Source organism: Cetorhinus maximus, chromosome 14 (assembly GCF_964194155.1).
Source record: "Cetorhinus maximus chromosome 14, sCetMax3.hap1.1, whole genome shotgun sequence".
Taxonomy (NCBI): Eukaryota; Metazoa; Chordata; class Chondrichthyes; order Lamniformes; family Cetorhinidae; genus Cetorhinus; species Cetorhinus maximus.
In genome coordinates, this window is record NC_135892.1 from 97,664,773 (window position 1) to 97,683,789 (window position 19,017).

Genomic DNA, 19,017 nt, shown 5'->3' on the forward strand with positions numbered 1-19,017 from the left:
ATTAAAGTTAGTGCATGGGACTATAGTGGTATTTGTGGCTTATCAGCAATACTATCCTGTTATCCCTGTGCTTGCAAATCTTAATTGCTCCCTATCTGCCTAAGATGAATTTCAAAACCCTTGTCTTTGATAATTCCTCCATGGTCTAGGCCTCCTTTACCTCTGCAACTTCCATTTTGCTCTATGTTTCTGCATATGCTTTTCAATTCTTTGACTTTTCTGGTTCCCTGATGGTGTAACAATGCAGTGTATTCCATCGTTTCAAATTCATTTTGTGCTTTTTTTCTGTCCAGATTGTATTATGACTGAAAGTATCAATTCAAGTAGGTTTAGACATGTTAAAGTATTCATTTTGGTCATTTTAATTTTGGGTAAAATAATCTGCAATGGATATTAAAGGATTGATGTGCTAGACTGGGCCACATATCATTTTTAAACAAAAAAAGTGCTGGCAGTATTCAGGCCAGGCAGAATCTGTGGAGAGAGAAACAGAGTCAGCGTTTCAGGTCAATCACATTTTTCAGAACATACTTTTCTTCTTCTCCCAGTTTGGTAAATATCTGTTTTCTTTTCAGAACTCTCAGTCTGAAAATACTGTTACGTTAGTTAAGCAACTGACCAAGGTGCCTCCATTGGAAGAAAAACTCCTCTCCAAAGAAGAGATCATGAGGTACAGCAGACAGCTTGTCATTCCAGAGTTTGGAGTCAAAGGTATTGGCGGAGACATTAGAATGAATGTAAATTATATAGTTTCATATATAATGCATTAAGTCTATGAGACCTGGTGGTCATAGTACTGGACTAGCAACCCCAGAGATCATGAGTTAATCCCGCTATTGGAAAGTTGTGCAATTGAACTCAATAAATTTAGTAATTTGTGGCCCAGCAAGTGAAATTGGAATTCAGTTTGGGGAGCTTTGAAGTTCAAAGCTGCTTGAAACAACTCTGGTACAACACATCGGTAATCCCCACTTAGCCATCTGAATCAACATTGTATATAATGGTGCTGGTGGCATAAGTGGACCATATGTAACTGATTATCTTACTATTAAAAGCAAATTTGTTTTCTCCGTTGACAGTTACGTTGTAACTAGTAAATTGTCCATCCCTGAAAAACACATTTCAAATTAACTTTTTAATAATGGATGGTGTAGCAAGATACTGCCAAAAACCTTTTAGTGAGGACAGAGTCCTGTCAAGTTTATCAGGTTGAAGAGCTTCGACCTGCTTCCATGCCTGCTTAAATAACCAATTTCAGAAAGGGATAGTGCGTTTGAATTTCTGCGTGAGGAGCAGACTTCTCGTTGGTGCCTTAACCAGGGTAAAAGATCCATGAGCAAAGTAACATTGCTACTTTTACTCATTATGTATTTTTTGCTTGAAAACAGAATTATGAGGTGCAGCTGCAGAAACTTCCCTATGAGGATGACAAACCTAGAGATTTTGATTAAGCATTGTAGCCCTGTTCTTCTGGAGGACTGACTGCTTGGCCTACATTTTTGATGTGAGAGAACATATGAAATAGGAGCAGAAGTAGGCCATTTAGCCCCACAAGCCTGCTGTGCTATTCAATAAGATCAAGGGTGATCTGTTTGTGTTTCAAATTACAAATTCCCATCTACCCCTATAACCTTTGGTTCCCTTGCCTAACAAGAATCTGTCTACCTCTGCCTTAAAAATATTCAGTGACCCCACTTCCACTGCCTTCTGAGGCAGAGAGTTCCAAAGTCGCACCTCCGATAGAAAAATTTTCCCTCATCTCTGTCCTATCAGGACAACACCTAATTTTAAAATAGTGCCCCCTAGTTCTGGACTCACCCACAAGAGGAAACATCCTTTCAACATCCATCTTGCCAAGGCCATTCAGGATCTTACATACTTCAATCAAGTCACCCCTCACACTTTTAAACTCGAGTGGAAACATGCCCAGCTTGTCCAGCCTATCCTCATAAGATAACCCGCTCATTCCAGGTATCAATCTGGTAAACCTCCTCTGAATCACCTCTAACGCATTTACATCCTTCCTTAAATAAGAAGACCAAAACAGCACACAGTATTCAAGGTGTGGTCTTACTAATGTCCTATATAACTGAAACATAACACCCTTATTTTAATCAAAAACAGTAAATGCTGGAAAAACTCAGCAGGTCTGACAGCATCTGTGGAGAGAGAAAAACAAAGTTAACATTTCGAGTCCGTATGACCCTTCTTTGAAGAAGGGTCATACGGACTTGAAGCTTTAACTTTGTTTTTCTCTCTCCACAGATGCTGTCAGACCCGCTGAGTTTTTCCAGCATTTTCTGTTTTTGTTTCAGATTTCCAGCATCTGCAGTACTTTGCTTTTACCCTTATTTTAATGTTCAATTCCTCTCATAATGAAGGATAGCATTCCATTCACCTTCTTGGTTGTGTGTTGTACCTGCACACTAACCTTTTGTGACTCATGCACTAGAACAGCTAGATCTCTCTGCACCTTGGAATTCTGCAGTCATTCTCCATTTAAGTAATACTCTGCTTTTTTATTCTTCCTGTCAAAGTAAACAACTTCAGATTTTCCACATTATACTCAGATAGGCCAGATTTTTGCCCTCTCACTCAGCCTCACAGAATCATAGAATTGTTATGATACAGAAGGAGGCCATTTGGCCCATTGTGTCTGAACCGGCTTATGAATGGCCACTATGACTTAGTGCCATTCTTCTGCATTTTCCCTGTAACCCTGCACATTGTTTCTATTCAAGTAATCACCTGATGCCCTCTTGAATGCCTGGATTGAATCTGCCTCTACCACACTTCCAGGCAGTGCATTCCAGACCCGAACCACTTGCTATGTGAAAAAGTTTTTTCTCACATTGCATTTGCATCTTTTGCAAATTACTTTAAATCTGTGCACTCTCGTTCTCGATCCTTTTAAGAGCAAGAACAGTTTGTCCCTATTTACTCTGTCAAGTCCCTGCATGATTTTGAACACCTCTATCAAACCTCATCTTAACCTTCCCCTCTCCAAGTAGAACAGTCCCAGCTTCTCCAATGTATCTTCATAACTGAAGTTTCTCATCCCTGGAACCATTCTTGTAAACATCTTTTGCACTGTCTCCAAAGCTTTCACATCCTTCCTAAAGTATGGAACCCTGAACTGTACATAATAATCCAGCTGAGTTCTATCTATACAAATTTAGCATAATCTCCTTGTCTTGTACTCCATGCCACTATTAATAAAGCCTAGGATATTATATGCTTTATTAACTGCTCTCTCCACCTGTCCTGCCACCCTTAATGACTTATGCACGCGTACACCCAGGTCCCTCTACCCCTGCACACCCTTTAGAATTGTACTCCATATTTTATATTGTCTCTCCATGTTCTTCCTACCAAAATGGATCACCTCATACTTCTCCATATTGAACTTCATCTGCCACCTATCTTCCCACTCCATCAACTTGTCTATGTCCTTTTGAAGTTCAACACTGTCCTTCTCACTGTTTACAATCCAGTTTACCTATCTATATCCGTCTGCAAACTCCATATGTCGTCTTCACAACATACTTTCCTAACTATCTTTGTGTCGTCTGGAAATTTAGCTACCCTGCCTTCGCTCCCCTCATCTAAGTCATTGATGTAAATTTTTAAAAGTTAAGGCCTCAGCACAGACCTGCGGGACTCCACTCGTCACATCCTGCCAATCAGACAAAGACCCATTTATACATACTCTATTTTCTGCCAGCCAGCCAATCTTCTATCCATGCTAATATGTTACCTCACACCATGAACCTTTATTTTTCGCAATAACCTTTGAGGTGGCACCTTATCAAATGCCTTCTGGAAATCCAGGTACAGTCCGTCTACAAGTTCCCCTTTATCCACAGCACATGTTACTCCTTCAAAGAACTGTAATAAATTTGTTAAACATGATTTCCCTTTCATCAAACCATGCTGACTCTTTCCGAATACCTTGAGTTTCTCTGTGTCCAGCTATAACCTTTTTAATGATTGATTTTAATATCTTCCCCGTGACAGACGTCAAGCTTCCTGTTTTCTGCCTCCCTCCCTTCTTGAATAGAAGACTTATATTTGCTTCTTTCAAGAATCTAGGGAATTTTGGAAAATTAACACCAACATATGTAATACCTCATTAGCCACCTCTTTTAAGTCCCTAGGATGAAGTTCATCAGGACCCTGGAGACTTGTCAGCCTGCAGCTCCATCAGTTTGCTCGCTACTTCCCTACTTCTCTCCCTCCCACCTCCTGATTTACAGTTATTACTGGAATCTTTTTTATCCTCTATAGTGAAGATAGCAGCAAAATATTTGTTCATTTCATCCACCATTTTCTTATTATCTACTATTAATTCCCCATTGTCACACTCTAGAGGACCAACACTCACTTTACTTACTCTTTTCATTTTTAAATATCTGTGGGAACTCTTGCTATCTGTTTTTACATTTCTAGCTAGCTTCCTCTCAAACTCTCATTTCTTTCTCCTTATTAAGCTTTTAGTAATTCTCTGCTGTTCTTTATATTCTGATCAATCATCTGACCTGCCACTCAGAAGTCATACTAATGCCCATTTCAAGTGTTAACTGGTAGTGTTTTCCAAAGAAGAAATTCCTGTTGTTCTCCTTATCAACATTGTAACTCTGCACTTTTGAGTTTCACATATATTAAAGACTAATTATTCCAACATGTGAAAGAGAAATACACCCAATTAATTAAATTATTGGTGCAGTATTATCTATAGTATACATTTGAAATGCAAACTAGTTTTAGGTCTCCATACGCGTTTTCTTTTTGAGCCAGTCGCCCAGAAATGTGAAAATATTGTCTGGGGAACGCCATTGCAATCTATGGAGAAGCATCTTGCTTCTAATTAGCACACTCCCAAATCATAAACTGATGTGCTACATGATGCAAAAAGAAATTTTGAAAAATGATTTAACCTTGAAGCTTACATAATGGAAAAACAATATGGTAACCTAGCACAAAGGAAAACATTTCTGCATTGCCTCTCCAGAGGCCATGGCCTGAATTCAGACACTTTGCAGTAATTTTTAAAGAAAATCATATATCTATATCCTCATTAAAAAATAGCTGCTATTGTGTGACTCTCGGCATTATGGGACAGGCAAGCCATGCCCCCATCAACATTGAAACACTAACCATAGCATCATTGACAGTTATGACAAGTATTTTGGTTAAATGTGCAGATTTTTATAATTAAATTTCCTATTAGAGGAATTGCACAATATCACATAAGAACTAGATCACGGAAGTAGGCTGTTCAGTCTTTGGTGTTTATTTTCTTTTCCTTTAATCACCTTTCTATTCTTAAATGTTGACATAGTTTTGTTTCAATCACATTTAGTACTGTCCCACATCCTCGGTGTAAAAAGAACCCCAGGAAACCTCAATGTCCCGTGTGCCCTGGTACTGAATTTAACAAATAAATCCATTGGCCCCATAGTTGATACAGTGCAGTTCAGTGATTAAAATGTTCAAACTAACTTAAAATTAAAATACTTTAATGCTTCTAGGTCAGCTGAATCTGTCCAAGAAAGCTGTTCTGATTGTTGGATGTGGAGGGCTAGGCTGCCCTGCAGCACAGTACTTGGCTGCTGCAGGCATTGGTAAGATTATACTCTGGGTTTTGAATTTTGATTTCTTTTCTCCAGAAGGTTTGATTAAGGAGGATTGAGAGAGACTTATTATAGGTCAACAAAACAAAATAAACTTGGATGACTGTGAACCAGTATTGCTTGCATAAGTTGTACTTTTACTTGGGAGTAGGGGTCAAGAGTTTGTTCGCTGATTGATGGGACATGATGCATGGTGGTCCCCAAGGATTTACACTGCCTCTTCAGCTTTACACCACATACATTAATGACTTTTTAAAAAGAATAGGGAGGTGTATATTCAATTTGCAGATAACACTAAGTTGGAAGGCACAAGTGAGTTATGTGCAAGGGAGGGACATCAGCAAACTTAAGTGGGCAAAACTATAGCAGATAGAATTCAATGTAGAAAAGACAGGTCATCTGAAAAAGACAAAATGGAATATTTTCTTAATGGTGAAATGCCAAGAGCTATGATGGAGCAAAGGAATTTGGGTGTCCATGTACACAAACCACTAAAAGCTAGTGCACAGATATAAAATGCAATCAAAAGGCTAGTAGATTTATCTTGAGGGAGCTGGAATTCAAAAGTGAGGATTTATAATTTGATGATAACATATGGGAGTAGATTGCATGTCCATTTCTGACAGAGCCCTTGCTTGTGCACTGGAACAGTGACCATATATGGTAATATTTTATGCCCCCTTTATTTTCCAGAGCTGCTTCAAGAGAAGCAGTTCTTTAGTATGCTGGAATTCTTGTTCATATGGGATACAATGTATTTATATTGCAGGGCAGATTTCACAGCATCAGGGAAACAAGTGGATTCATAATTTTTTTAAAGTAATATCGGTAAATCAATACTTACACCAGTGGCAGCAGCCCTCTCTGAATCCTGAAGTATTCTGTAGAGGCCAGTGAAATGAAAATTGTATCCCTTGCCTTGTGGTAGAGTGACCTTGTTTAGAGTACCTTTTGGTAAATTTAATCTACTAAAAATAAAATTTGTTCAGCAACATATTTTAATAAAACTTGGGGGTGGGGAGAGGCAGGCAAAGCTTTTGTAGGGATATGTTGTAATGTGCGAATGTCAATTTAGGTCGATTGGGACTTCTTGATTATGATGACGTGGAGGTTAGTAACCTACAAAGACAGGTTCTCCATGCAGAGGATAAATTGGGCATGTCGAAAGCGTTGTCTGCAGCGACCATGATAAATCGGTAAATATATTTGTTTATGTCTGTTTCTTTTTCATTTTGGAGTGTTCAAAAAACTTATTTTCTTCTCAGGTACAGCACTACATCACTAAGCCAGCAGCTTCCATAGTTGACATATTTGGCAACATCTTGAATTTAAAAACATTCCTCTAACATTTGTTACTCATCAGTTTTCTCTCTTTACTAAATTTTCTTAAGGTGTTTTTTTCCTTTCTGATAAATGGATTCCATTGGTATAGGTCATCTTCCGTAAGCTCACCAAAGTGAGTGTCTCTGTGCCATTTAAATGTTACAGGTTTCATCTTGTCTCTCTACCAGAGATCCACACTTACCAACAAACATTGCTGAATAGTGATCAAGTGTGGCCATTTTCTTCTCTTCCTTAAACCTGGGGCATTGAGATGAATTGCCATAGCCTTCTGCAATCCTGATTGAGATCAGCTAATTCAGCACACATTGCGAATGGAATCTAAGACCTTTAGTATGTCTGTGACTCAGCTGCTGGCTAAATTAATCTTCTGTTGAAGGGGAGAAGAAATAGTTATGTAACAAATGCTTGTTGACTAAGGAAAGAAAGGAAAAACTTGCATTTACTTGGCAATTTCTGTGTCCTTGGGACTTACAAATGTTTTGCAACGAACAAGTTACTTTTTTGAAGTGTAGTCACTGTTGTGTAGCCAAATGTAGAAACCAATTTATGCAATGTTAAAGTCATTCTATCATTGACACTTAAGTAGGTACATGTGCCCACTCAGGTGGATGTAAAAGATCACATGACACTATTCAAGTAAGTTCTCCCTGGCATCCTGGCCAATATTTGTGTCTCAATAAACATCATGAACAAACAATTATCTAGTTATTATCTCATTATTGTTTGTGGGAAATTGCTGCATGGAAATTGGCTACTACAATTCCTGCATTCCAGTGATGAGAACACTTCAGAAGTACTTCATTAGCTGTAAAGTGTTTTGGCACATCCTGAAGTAAATGTGTGTTTTCTCTTGCGATGCTAATTTGTTAAGGTTACTCTGTGATAGTTTGGCAGGTGTCAAAGAGATTTAGTGTTCAATGACTTAGATGAGAGGAGGGAATGTAACAAGTCCAAGTTTGTCCACGATGGAAAAGTAAGCGGTGAGGAGGATGCAGAGAGGCTGTTAAGGGTATAGATAGGTTAAGTGACTAGGTAAGAATGTGGCAGATGAAATATAATGTGAGGCTGAAAGAAAAAGACTTGCATTTACATCACACCTTTCACAACTACTGGATGTCGCAAAGTGCTTCACAGCCAGCGAAGTACTTTTGAAGTGTAATCATTGATGTAATGTAGGAGACTGGCAGCCAATTTGTGCACAGCAAGCTCCCACAATGACCACACGGAAATACTAGCCTTGATTTTTGTGCTCAAGTCCTGAAGTAGGACTTGAACCACAACCTTGTGACTCAGAGGCAAGAGTACTACCAACCAGCCGTGGCTGACACAGTGTGAAGTTATCCACTTTGGAAGAAAAATAGAAAGGTGGAATGTTTTTTAAAGGGTGAGAGTCTGAGAAATGTTGGTATTCAGAGGGACCTGAGTGTCCTTGTATGAATCAGAAAGTTAACATGCAGGTACAGCAAACAATTAGGAAAGCAAGAGGAGTATAAGAGTGAAGAAAACTTACTGCAGTTGTATAGGCCATGGTGAGACCACACCTGGTACATTATTATACAGTTTTGGTCTCCTTACCTGTGCAGTGAAGAGTCATCAGACTAACTCCTAGGTTGAGAGGATTGTCCTATGAAGAGAGCTTGAGTAAATTGGGCATATATTCCCTGAAATTTAGAAGAATGAGAGGTGATCTCATTGAACATATAATATTCCTAAGGGCTTGATTCTGAGAAGATGTTTTCCCTGGCTGGAAATTCTAGAACGAGGTGATCACCACCTTAGATTAAAGAGTTGGATGTTTAGGACTGAGGTTCGAAGAAATTTTTTCTCTCAGAGGGCCTTGAATCTTGGGAATTCTCTACACCAGAAGGCTGTGGATTCTCAGTAATTCAAGATATTCAAGATGGATATTGATAGTTTTTTGGATACTAAGGAAATTAAGGGATATGGGGTGATGTGGGAAGGTGGAGTTGAGGTAGATTAACCTTGATCGTATTGGATGACAGAGCAGACTCAAAGGGCCAAATAGCCTCCTACTGCTTCTATTCCTTATGTGCTTCTGGTTAAATGCTTAGTGATCCAAATAGTTAAATCTGAGAGAACACAAATGTGTGAGATATATGAATGTTCTAGTAACAATTTTAAGAGTGCAGATTTAAAATTAAGATCTGGGACTTGCCAGTGAAACATAGGCATCCTGTTAAAATTTAATAAGATACACCATAGGAAGCATAATATTCTAAAAAATGTTCCTTTTTTCCACATATTCTGTTCCCACAGCATCTTGAACTTTGCTTTAAAAGCTGCATAATTGTTGCATGTAATTCAAGATATGTTCAATCAGACGGGGATGTGAGGAAAGAGCAAGGAAGTGGGATTAGTTCAGTAGGTCTACCAAAAAGTCAACACAGGCATGATGGACCAAATGGCCTCTTTCTGTGCTGTATGATTTTGGATCCCTCATTGATGAATAATTTCTCTCTCAATTATATTGTATTTTTTAGCTTGTACACCAATCTTAACATACTCTGGAAGAATACTTGTGGAATAGAGGTGTGTCTATCAGTACCCTTAGGGAAACAAAACTTACTTTCAAGATTACTTTATAATAAATTGCAAATGGTTAATGTTGTTAAAACTGTTGCATAACTTAGCAATTAGCAAAATTGATGAGTGCTAATAGTCTAGATGTTTAATAATAATTAGCATATTCTAAATTGTGCCTAAAATTAATACACAAACCTGTTCAGAAAATCTTTTTTCTGACCAAATTGGAAAGTTTGTATGCATGGTTTCCAACATAGGATGGCATGATAAGATACATAATTTAGCTTTTTCTTTTCAGATTGATTGCTGATTTAGAACTCTAAATTCTCCTTAAAATGATTACCAGTTGATTAGGGTTCCATAGTCACTAGTCACCTTTTAGTACTGTGCCTAGATGGCCATTACTTGTGTAAGCCTTGCTAGTGAATGTCAGCAGACAGATTCCTTTGGATTACAATATGGAATGCCTGAATGATGTCCTGTTGAGCGGAGAGCTTGTCGTGGTCTTGTGCAGGAGGTGATGTTAGTTGCAGCGGCTTGAGCTCTGGGTTTCAGAGCTTGAGCAGTATCTGGCATCACTGCGGTGCATCCATAAGGTTGAGGGGTTCATGGATAGCACATTTATAGATGTAGTCACCCTTCAGTTTAAGAGTATGTAGGGAGGGAGGGAATGGGTGGCCACCAGACAGTCAAAAAGGAACAAGTAGGTAGTACAGGAATCCCATGAGTGTATCCTACTCTCCAACCAGTATTTAGTATGCATACTGATGAGAGTGATGATTCATTTGCAGTCAGAGTCAAGTTTATGGCATCGTGGGTTGCTCAGCTGTACACAGAGGGGTACAAGGAAGATTGGAAGAGCAATAGTGATAGTTGATTTGATAGCTAGGGGAATAGATTGGTGTTTCTGTGGCTGCAAACATGAATCCAAGATGGTGTGTTTCCTCTCTGTTGCCAGGGTCAAGGATGTCACTGGCTGCAGAGCACCTTGAAGTGGGAGAGTGAACAGCTGGCAGTTATGGTCCATATTGGTACTTATGGCATAGGCAGAAAGAGGGATGTGGTCCTACAGTCAGAATTTAGGAAGTTAGGGAGGAAATTAGTGAGCAGAACCTCAAATGTAGTAATCTCCTGATTACTGCCAGTACCATGCGCAAGTAAGTATAGAAATAGGAGGATAAAGCAGATGAATGCGTGGCTGGAAAGATGGTGCAGGAGGGAGGGCTTTAGATTCTTGAAATATTGGAATGGCTTTGTTGGAGAGATGGGTCCACCTCCCTAAATAGAGTCAGGACTGAGTTCCTCGCTCGTGCTATTGGGAAGGGTTTAAACTAACTTGGTAGGGGTGTGGGAACCCAGGAGGTAATATCAGAAAGGAATACCAAGGTGCACAGAATACTGGGAGACATAGATAGCACTAGAACAGGTAATAGTAAATTAATAGGTGGGGTCAGAATAAGGGAGAAAGCAATAAAATCTAAACCAGGATTACTGTGCATATATGTGTATGCACGGAATGTGGTAAGTAAGATTGGTGAGTTACAGGTGTTGATTGTCATATAGAAATATGATGGCGTACCTATAACAGAGACCTAACTCAAAGAAGGGCAGGACTGGGTGCTAAGTATTCCTGGATACAAGGTGGACATGAAAGAAAGGAAAGGAAGGAAAGAAGGAGTTGTGGTATTGATTAAGGAGAGCACTGCAGTGCTGGAGAAAGAGTATGACCCAGAAGGGTTAAGACAAAATTTATTTGGCTAGAGCTAAGAAACAAAAAAGGTGCAATTACATTGATCAGTGTAGACTTTAGGCCACCAACAAGTGGAAGGTTATAGAGAAAAAAATTTGTAAGGAAATTACAAAGGCTTGCAAAAATTATAGAGTAGTTAAAATGGGGGACTTTAATTACCTGAGTATAGACTGGGATAGTAATAATGTAAAGGGCAGAGAGGGGCAAGAGTTCCTAGAAAGTGTTCAGGAAAAATTTCTTCGTCGTGTGTTTCAGTCCAATGAGAAAGGCACTGCCAGACCTGGTTCCTGGGAATAAGGTGGGAGAAGTGGATCAAGTGTCAATAGGAAAACATTTAAGGGACAGTGATCATTGTATCATAAGGTTTAAGCTGGCTATGGAAAGGGACAAAGAACAGTCAAGAGTAAGAATAACTAACTGGAGGAAAGCCAACTTCACTGGAGTTGGATCTGGGCTGAATAAATTGGAGTCAAAGGTTGGCAGGAAAAACAGCTACCTTCAAAGAAGAGAGAGTTCGGGCACAGTCAAGTTATATTCCCTCTAAAGGGAAAGGTAGGGCAAACAATGCTCCTTGGATGACAAATGAGAAATTAAGATAAATAAGGAAAAGTGTGCTCATGATAGATGTTAGGTAGATAATACAACTGAGGACAGGCTGAATATAAAAGGTTCAGAGGGGAGGTGAAAAAGCAAATAAGAGAAGCAAAAAGGGAATTTGAAAAGAGACTGGCAGCCAACAAAAAGGAATCCCAAAGTCTTATATAGACATATAAATAATAAAAGGATGGTAAAAAGAGGAGTGGGGCTGATTAGGGACCAAAAAGGGGATTTACGCATGGAGGCAGAGGGCATAGCTGAGGTATTAATGAATACTTTGCATCTGCCTTTACCAAGGAGGAAGATGTTGCCCAGGCCGTGGTGAAAGAGGAGCTAATTCAGATACCAGAAGGGTTTAAAATTGATATGGAGGAGGTATTGGATAGGCTGTCTGTACTTACGGTTGATAACCCACCAGAACCGGATGAGATGCATCCAAGGACACTGAGGGAGGTGAGAGTGAAAATTGCAGAGGCACTAGCCATCATTTTTCAGTCTTCCTTAGACACAGGGATGGTGCCAGAAGACTGGAGAATTGCAAAGGTTACACCCTTGTTCAAAAAAGGGGGTAAAAATAAACCCAAAATCTACAAGCCAGTCGGTTTAACTTTGGTGATGGGGAAACTTTTAGAAACAGTAATTCGGTACAAAATTAATAGTCACATGGACAAATGCTGGTTAATTAAGGAAGACCAGCATGGATTTCTTAAGAGAGAATCAGGTTTAATTAACTTGCTGGAGTTTTTAAGGTGTAACAGAGAGGATTGATGAGGGCAATGCTTTTGATGTGATATACATGGACTCCCTAAAGGCATTTTATACAATGTCGCACAGCAGACTTGTAAGCAAAGTTTATAGCTTATGGAATAAGAGGGACAATAGCATCATGGATGCAAAATCGGCTGAGTGACTGGAAACAGTGTGTAGTGGTTAATGGATGTTTTTTGGACTAGAGGAAGGTTTGTAATGGAGCTCCCCAGGGGTCAGTGTTGGGACACTTGCTTCTCCTGATATAAATTAACGATCTAGACCTTGGTGTACAGGGCACAATTTCAAAATTTGCACATGACACGAAACTTGGAAGCATTGTGAACTGAGGAGATAGTGTAAAATATCAAAAGGACATAGACAAGTTGGTGGAGTGGGCAGACAGGTGTCCGATGAAATTCAATGTAGAGAAATGTGAAGTGATTCATTTTGGTAGGAAGAACCTGGAGAGACAGTATAAAATAAAGGGTACAGCTTAAAAGGGAGTGCAGGAGTAGAAGGACCTGGGTGTATATGTGCATAAGTTATTGAAGGTGGCAGGACAGGTTGAAAGTGTGGTTAATAACGCATATAGTATCCCAGACTTTATTAGGGGTATAGAGTACAAGGACAAGGAGGTTATGTTGAACTTGTATAAGACACCAGTTCAGCGTCAGCTGGAGTATTGCGTACAATTCTGGGTGCCGCACTTTAGGAAATATGTGAAGGCATTGAAGAGATTGCAGAAAGGATTCATGAGAATGGTTCCTTGGAATAACGCTCCACATTATTCTGTAATCTCTTTGAGTTCTCCAGATTGATGCTAGAGATATTGTAATCACTGATGAACAGTCAGTTATAAACCTTTAATTTATTGCTTCTTGAAATAAAATGGCAATGAGGGCTATTAAGGTTTTAAGAGGATACTTTATTTTTAAATTATAAAATTATGGCTTTGTAGTTCAGAAATTGAATAATGCTGAAAAAAGAGACATGTTGCCGAAGCTTTTCATCTTCCACTCATCAGGACAAACGTAAGAATGCCAAGTTTTAAACATCACAACAATTTATACCACAGGGGTAAAGGGTGCTGAGTGGTTGGTACTTACGTAATTACATCATTGTTACATGTCTGCACAACTGTCAATTTAGAAAGGTATCGGACAAACAAATGAGTTTTTAACCTGTTCTGTTCTGTATTAATTTTGAACATTTGTTTCTGGTTTGCAGGTTAAATTCAAATGTTGAGTGCATACCATACCACTTTCAGTTGAATTACAAGAATGCAAAACAACTTATTCGACAATATCCTTTTTATGTTGTTTTTTGTGATTAGGTTTAAACTATTTTTGATTCTTTAGATTTTTCTTAACTCATTTCATTAAATATGACATTGTAGTAGATTGCTCTGACAATGTCCCCACACGGTTTCTTGTCAATGATGCCTGCGTTCTGAATGGGAAGCCACTGGTATCAGCTAGTGCTCTAAGAATGGAGGGACAGGTAAAGAAGCAATAACAAAATATAATATTAAACTTTATTATGTTTATTATGTTGCACATGTTTTCATTGAAAGTATACGGTTGATGTGGATTGAATTGCATGAACATACGAAATAGGAGCAGAAGGAGGCCATTTAGCCCCTCAAACCTGCTCCACCATTCAATAAGATCATGGCTGATCTGTTTGTGATTTGAGTTCCCCATTCTCATCTATCTCAATAACCTTTGATTCCCTTGCCTAACAAGAAGTTATTTACCTTTGCCTTAAAAATATTCAGTGGCCCCGCCTCCACCGCCTTCTGAGCCAGAGAGTTCCAAAGTCTCACAACCCTCAGAGAAAAAATTTCTCCCCATCTCTATCCTAATTCTAAAACAGTGTTCCCTAGATCTGGACTCGCCCACAAGAGGAAACATTCTTTCCATGTCCACCTTGTCAAGTCCATTCAGGATTTTATATACTTCAATCAAATCATTCTTCTAAACTCCAGTGGAAACAACCCCAGTCTGTCTAACCTATCCTCATAAGACAACCTGCTCATTCCAGTTATCAATCTAGTAAACCTCCTTTGAATTGCCTCCCAAGTATTTACATCCTTCCTTAAATAAGGAGACCAAAACTGCACATGGTATTCGAGATGTGGTCTCACCAATGCCCTGCATAACTGAAACATAACATCCTTACTTTTATGTTCAATTCCTCTCGTAATAAAGGATAGCATTCCATTTGCCTTCTTAATTATGTGCTGTATCTGCATACTAACTTTTTGTGACTCGTGCACTAGAATACCTTGATTCTTATGCACTGTTTAAGTAATACTCTGCTTTTTTCTTCTTCCCACCAAGTGAACTGCTTAACATTTTCCCACATTATACTCCATCTGCCACATTTTTGCCCACTCATTCAGTCTATCTATATCCGTCTGCAAAATCCTTATGCCTTCTTCACAAAATATTTTCCTACCTATCTTTGTGTAGTCTGCAAATTTAGCTACCATGCCTATGCTCCCCTCATCTAATTAAAAATATGTTAAGACTGGAGGCACATGTAACAGTGAAGAGATGTTGGAGGACGATGGTGTGGTCAACCATGTGAAAGGCTGTAGACAGGTCGAGGAGGACTTTACCTTTGTCACTGTCAAATACGTGCCATTTGTGACTTTGATGAGACCCGTTTTGGTAGTGTGGCAAGGGCAGAGCTGATTGGATGGATTTAGACTTGGAATTTCAGGAAAGGTGGGTATAAAGTCGGAAGACAACAATGCATTGGAGGAATAAAAACAGAAATGTTGGAAAAACTGAAAAAAGCATCTGTGGAGAGAGAAACATAGCTAATGTTCACATCCGTATGACTCTTAGATGCTCTCTCTACAGATGTTGCCAGACCTGCTTGGTTTTTCCAGCATTTTCTGTTATTTCAGATTTCCAGCATCCACGGTATTTTGCTTTTATCAATGCGCTGAGGGACTTTGGAGAGGAAATAGAGGTTGGAGATGGGTCAGAATTTGTAAGGTCGGAGGGGGTCAGGTGTTGGCCTTTTGAGGAGAGAGGACCTTACCTGAGGAGAGAGAATCATTAAGAATATCAGCTAACATGGATAACCAGGACCCATTTTTCTGGCAACATGGCTGAAGGAGCAGGAGGTGGGTATCAAGCTAAAACAAACGACAATCCCAGTTGTTCACTGCTTTAGATCCTAACATTTAGCTGCATCAAAGTCAGTATGTCATTCCTTAGCACATTATCTGATAACAAAATCAAGGAATTGATATGAGCGCAGGGATAATAACTGTCTCAAAACATTTTTTATTCTTAAGAAGAAATAAGTTAATTAAGTCTAGCATAGATATGTAAAAGTCATGTTGTGTCTGACAACTGTAATAGACGATCTAGTACTCCCTTAGTATTACGCCGAAGTATGAGTTCAAACCATGATTTTTGTGACTCGCACCAATGACGTCTGATCCAAAGGCGAGAGTCCTTCCAATGAATAAAATTGTACAATTTTAAAAAAAAGGTCTTAACTGGTTTTGATAGAGAAGATAAGGAGAAAATGTCTCCAGTGGTCGAAGGGTTGGTAATCAGAGGATGCTGATTTAAGGTAATTGACAAAAGAACCAGAGGTAACATGAGGAAACTTTTTTTTTAAGTAGTGAGTTGTTATGTTCTGAAATGCACTGCCTGAAACAGTTCCTGAAGGTGGAAGCAGAATCAATGGTAGTATTCAAAAGAGAATTGGATGAATGCTTGAAGGGAAAAAAAATTACAGGGATGTTGGAAAAGAGCAGGTGGAATGGTCTCTTGTGCTGAATCATTCTATAATTGTAAGCGTTGGATTATGAATAGATTTGAGTGTGTTACAAGATAGTAACATGTCAAGCAATCAAGGTGACATCAGTGTCATTCAACATGAAGTTTGTGTTCTTGAAATACTTTTCAACTGAGGTGTTATCTATATAAGTAGAACTAAGGATGAATTATTCTTTTGAAATGTATTTTTGCAGCGATGATTGCAGGTTTATGAATTTAAAAAGCATTATGTGAAGTGAAATGATGCTGGATTTTATTTGCTAAGTTTGGCTGGACTGAGATGAGAATGGGCTGGGATGGGGGGGTGATTGAGACAGTTTCTGCTTTTCAGCTTTTAGTATGCGTTCCGTGCCTATCAGAACATGCAGTGTGTTCAGTGGAGTCAGTCCCATGTTACTGACCGTGTCCACTAAAGAAAACAGAGTGTTCATTTTTTATAGCTTTATAAAAGCTTTGCTTTTACAGTTGTGCCAAATTTAACTGGTTCCATTATAGGTTACACATTTGTATAGAGATGAGGAGAAATTTCTTCACTCACATAGTTGTGAATCTTGTGAATTCTCCACCCCAGAGAGTTTGGATGCTCCATCATTGAATATATTTAAGGCTGAGATATTTTTAGTCACTCGGAATATATGGGGAGCGAGTGGGAAAATGGAGTTGAGACAGAAGATCAGCCATGAATCTGTTGAATTATGGAGCAGGCTCGAGGGATTGTATGGTCTACTTGTGCTCCCATTTCTCACGTTCTTATGTGGAACTGCTGGAAAATGTTCGTGTCTAATTTTTGAAAGAGAAACAGAGATAAAGGATTAACTAGTAAACTAGTGTATGGTGCCGTGAAAAGAGTAGGAGAAAAGGTGAGGTAAATTGCTATATGGTTGGGAAAGGATTGGCAGCATAGTTAAAGTATTCATAATAACCTATGTTTGTTTTTAACATGAGAGGTTTTAAATGTAACTTTTTTGTTAATTTTTCAGCTCACAGTATATAATTACAATGATGGCCCCTGTTATAGATGTCTGTATCCAAAACCACCTCCAGCTGAAACTGTAACCAACTGTTCAGATGGAGGAGTCTTGGGAGTAGGTGAGTCTTGTATTGACAACAATTGATTTTAACTACATAAATTCAATGTTACATACTTGGGATGAGAAAACTCTTATTAGACCCAGTGCTCACCCCACTTCATAATAAATTCACCCCCATGAGCCCAACCTTTTTGTCTCCTATGAGAGGCAAAACAAAATAGAGCCTTAAAGTAAGCAATTAAGGAAATCTCTGTGAAAAATTCTTCCCTGACCCTTCTAAAGCAATAGGCAAGTCCCAAGAAGCACTCTTGGTTATTATCCAAAATCTTACCTTACTTTTAACATGTTTTGTTTTCCAAAAGTACACTTAGCACCTTCATGAAGGACTTCAAGGAGCCAGTTTTCACCAGAGATTAACCGCTGAAAAAAAAGCTTCCACACTTTCAACCTCACTTTAATTTAAAATTGTTGCCCTTATTTCTACCCAGCAACATTAGCTCAAAGCAATCTATGTACTGGTGTATTATTGATGGCCTTAGTAATTCTCAACACCGAATCATATCCTCTCTGTGCATCTCCAACAAATCCAAAGCTAAGGCACAAAGTCTGTCTCCATAGTTCAGTTCCTTAGACTAGGATCATCCTTGTCTTTTTATTTATTCTTCCTTGGGATGTGGATATCGCTGGTGAGGCCAGCATTTCTTGCCCATCCCTAATTGCCCTTGAACTGAGTGGCTTGCTCAGCCACTTCAGAGGGCATTAAGAGTCAACCACATTGCTGTGTGCCTGGAGTCACATGCAAGCCAGACCAGATAAGGATGGCAGATTTCCTTCCCTAAAGGACATTAATGAATCAGATCAGTCTTTAAGACAATTGATGATAGTTTCATAATCACCATTACTGATACCAGCTTTTTTATAATCCAGATTTATTAATTGAATTTAGCTGCCATGGTGGGATTTCAACCTGTGTTCCCAGAGTATCAGCCTTGGCCTCTGGATTACTAATCCAGTGACATTACCACTACGCCACTGTCTCCCCCTATCTCTAGGTCAAAAGCCCTCCTGGAAGTGAGAGGGAGATCAAAATTCGCACAATACATTGGGTGAGATCTCACTTAAGTCTTTTATAAATAACGTTGTCCTTACCTGGTCTGGCCTACATGTGACTCCAGATCCACAGCAAAGTGGTTGACTCTTAAATGACCTCTGAAATGGCTTAGCAAGCCACACAGTTGTATTAAACCACTACAAAGTCTACATAAAGGAATGAAACTGGGCAGACCACCCGCCATTGACCCAGGCACCGGAAACGATAATGGCAAACCCAGCCCTGTTGATCCTGCGAAGTCCTCCTTATTAACATCTGGGGGATTGCGCCAAAAGTGGGAGAGCTGTCCCACAGACTAGACAAGCAACAGCTTGAATTAGTCACACTCACGGAATCATACCTTACAGACAATGTCCCAGACACCACCATTGCTGTTGGGGGATTTCTCAATTACACTTCTTGGGGTCTGTTAATTTGCTGAGGGCTTCCTGTCGAATTAGTGTGGCCTAGA

General features: G+C 39.2%; 1 protein-coding gene across 1 annotated transcript in view; it reads left to right on the plus strand.

Moving 5' to 3' along the window:
* Positions 1–19,017, plus strand: part of mocs3 (molybdenum cofactor synthesis 3) — a 63,570-nt gene that overhangs the window by 1,898 nt on the left and 42,655 nt on the right. The window contains exons 2-7 of the mRNA XM_078557290.1: positions 576–711; positions 5,532–5,624; positions 6,709–6,829; positions 13,846–13,919; positions 14,000–14,118; positions 17,405–17,513. Of these exons, the coding sequence (XP_078413416.1) occupies positions 576–711; positions 5,532–5,624; positions 6,709–6,829; positions 13,846–13,919; positions 14,000–14,118; positions 17,405–17,513 (652 nt within the window). The remainder of the gene's footprint in view (positions 1–575; positions 712–5,531; positions 5,625–6,708; positions 6,830–13,845; positions 13,920–13,999; positions 14,119–17,404; positions 17,514–19,017) is intronic.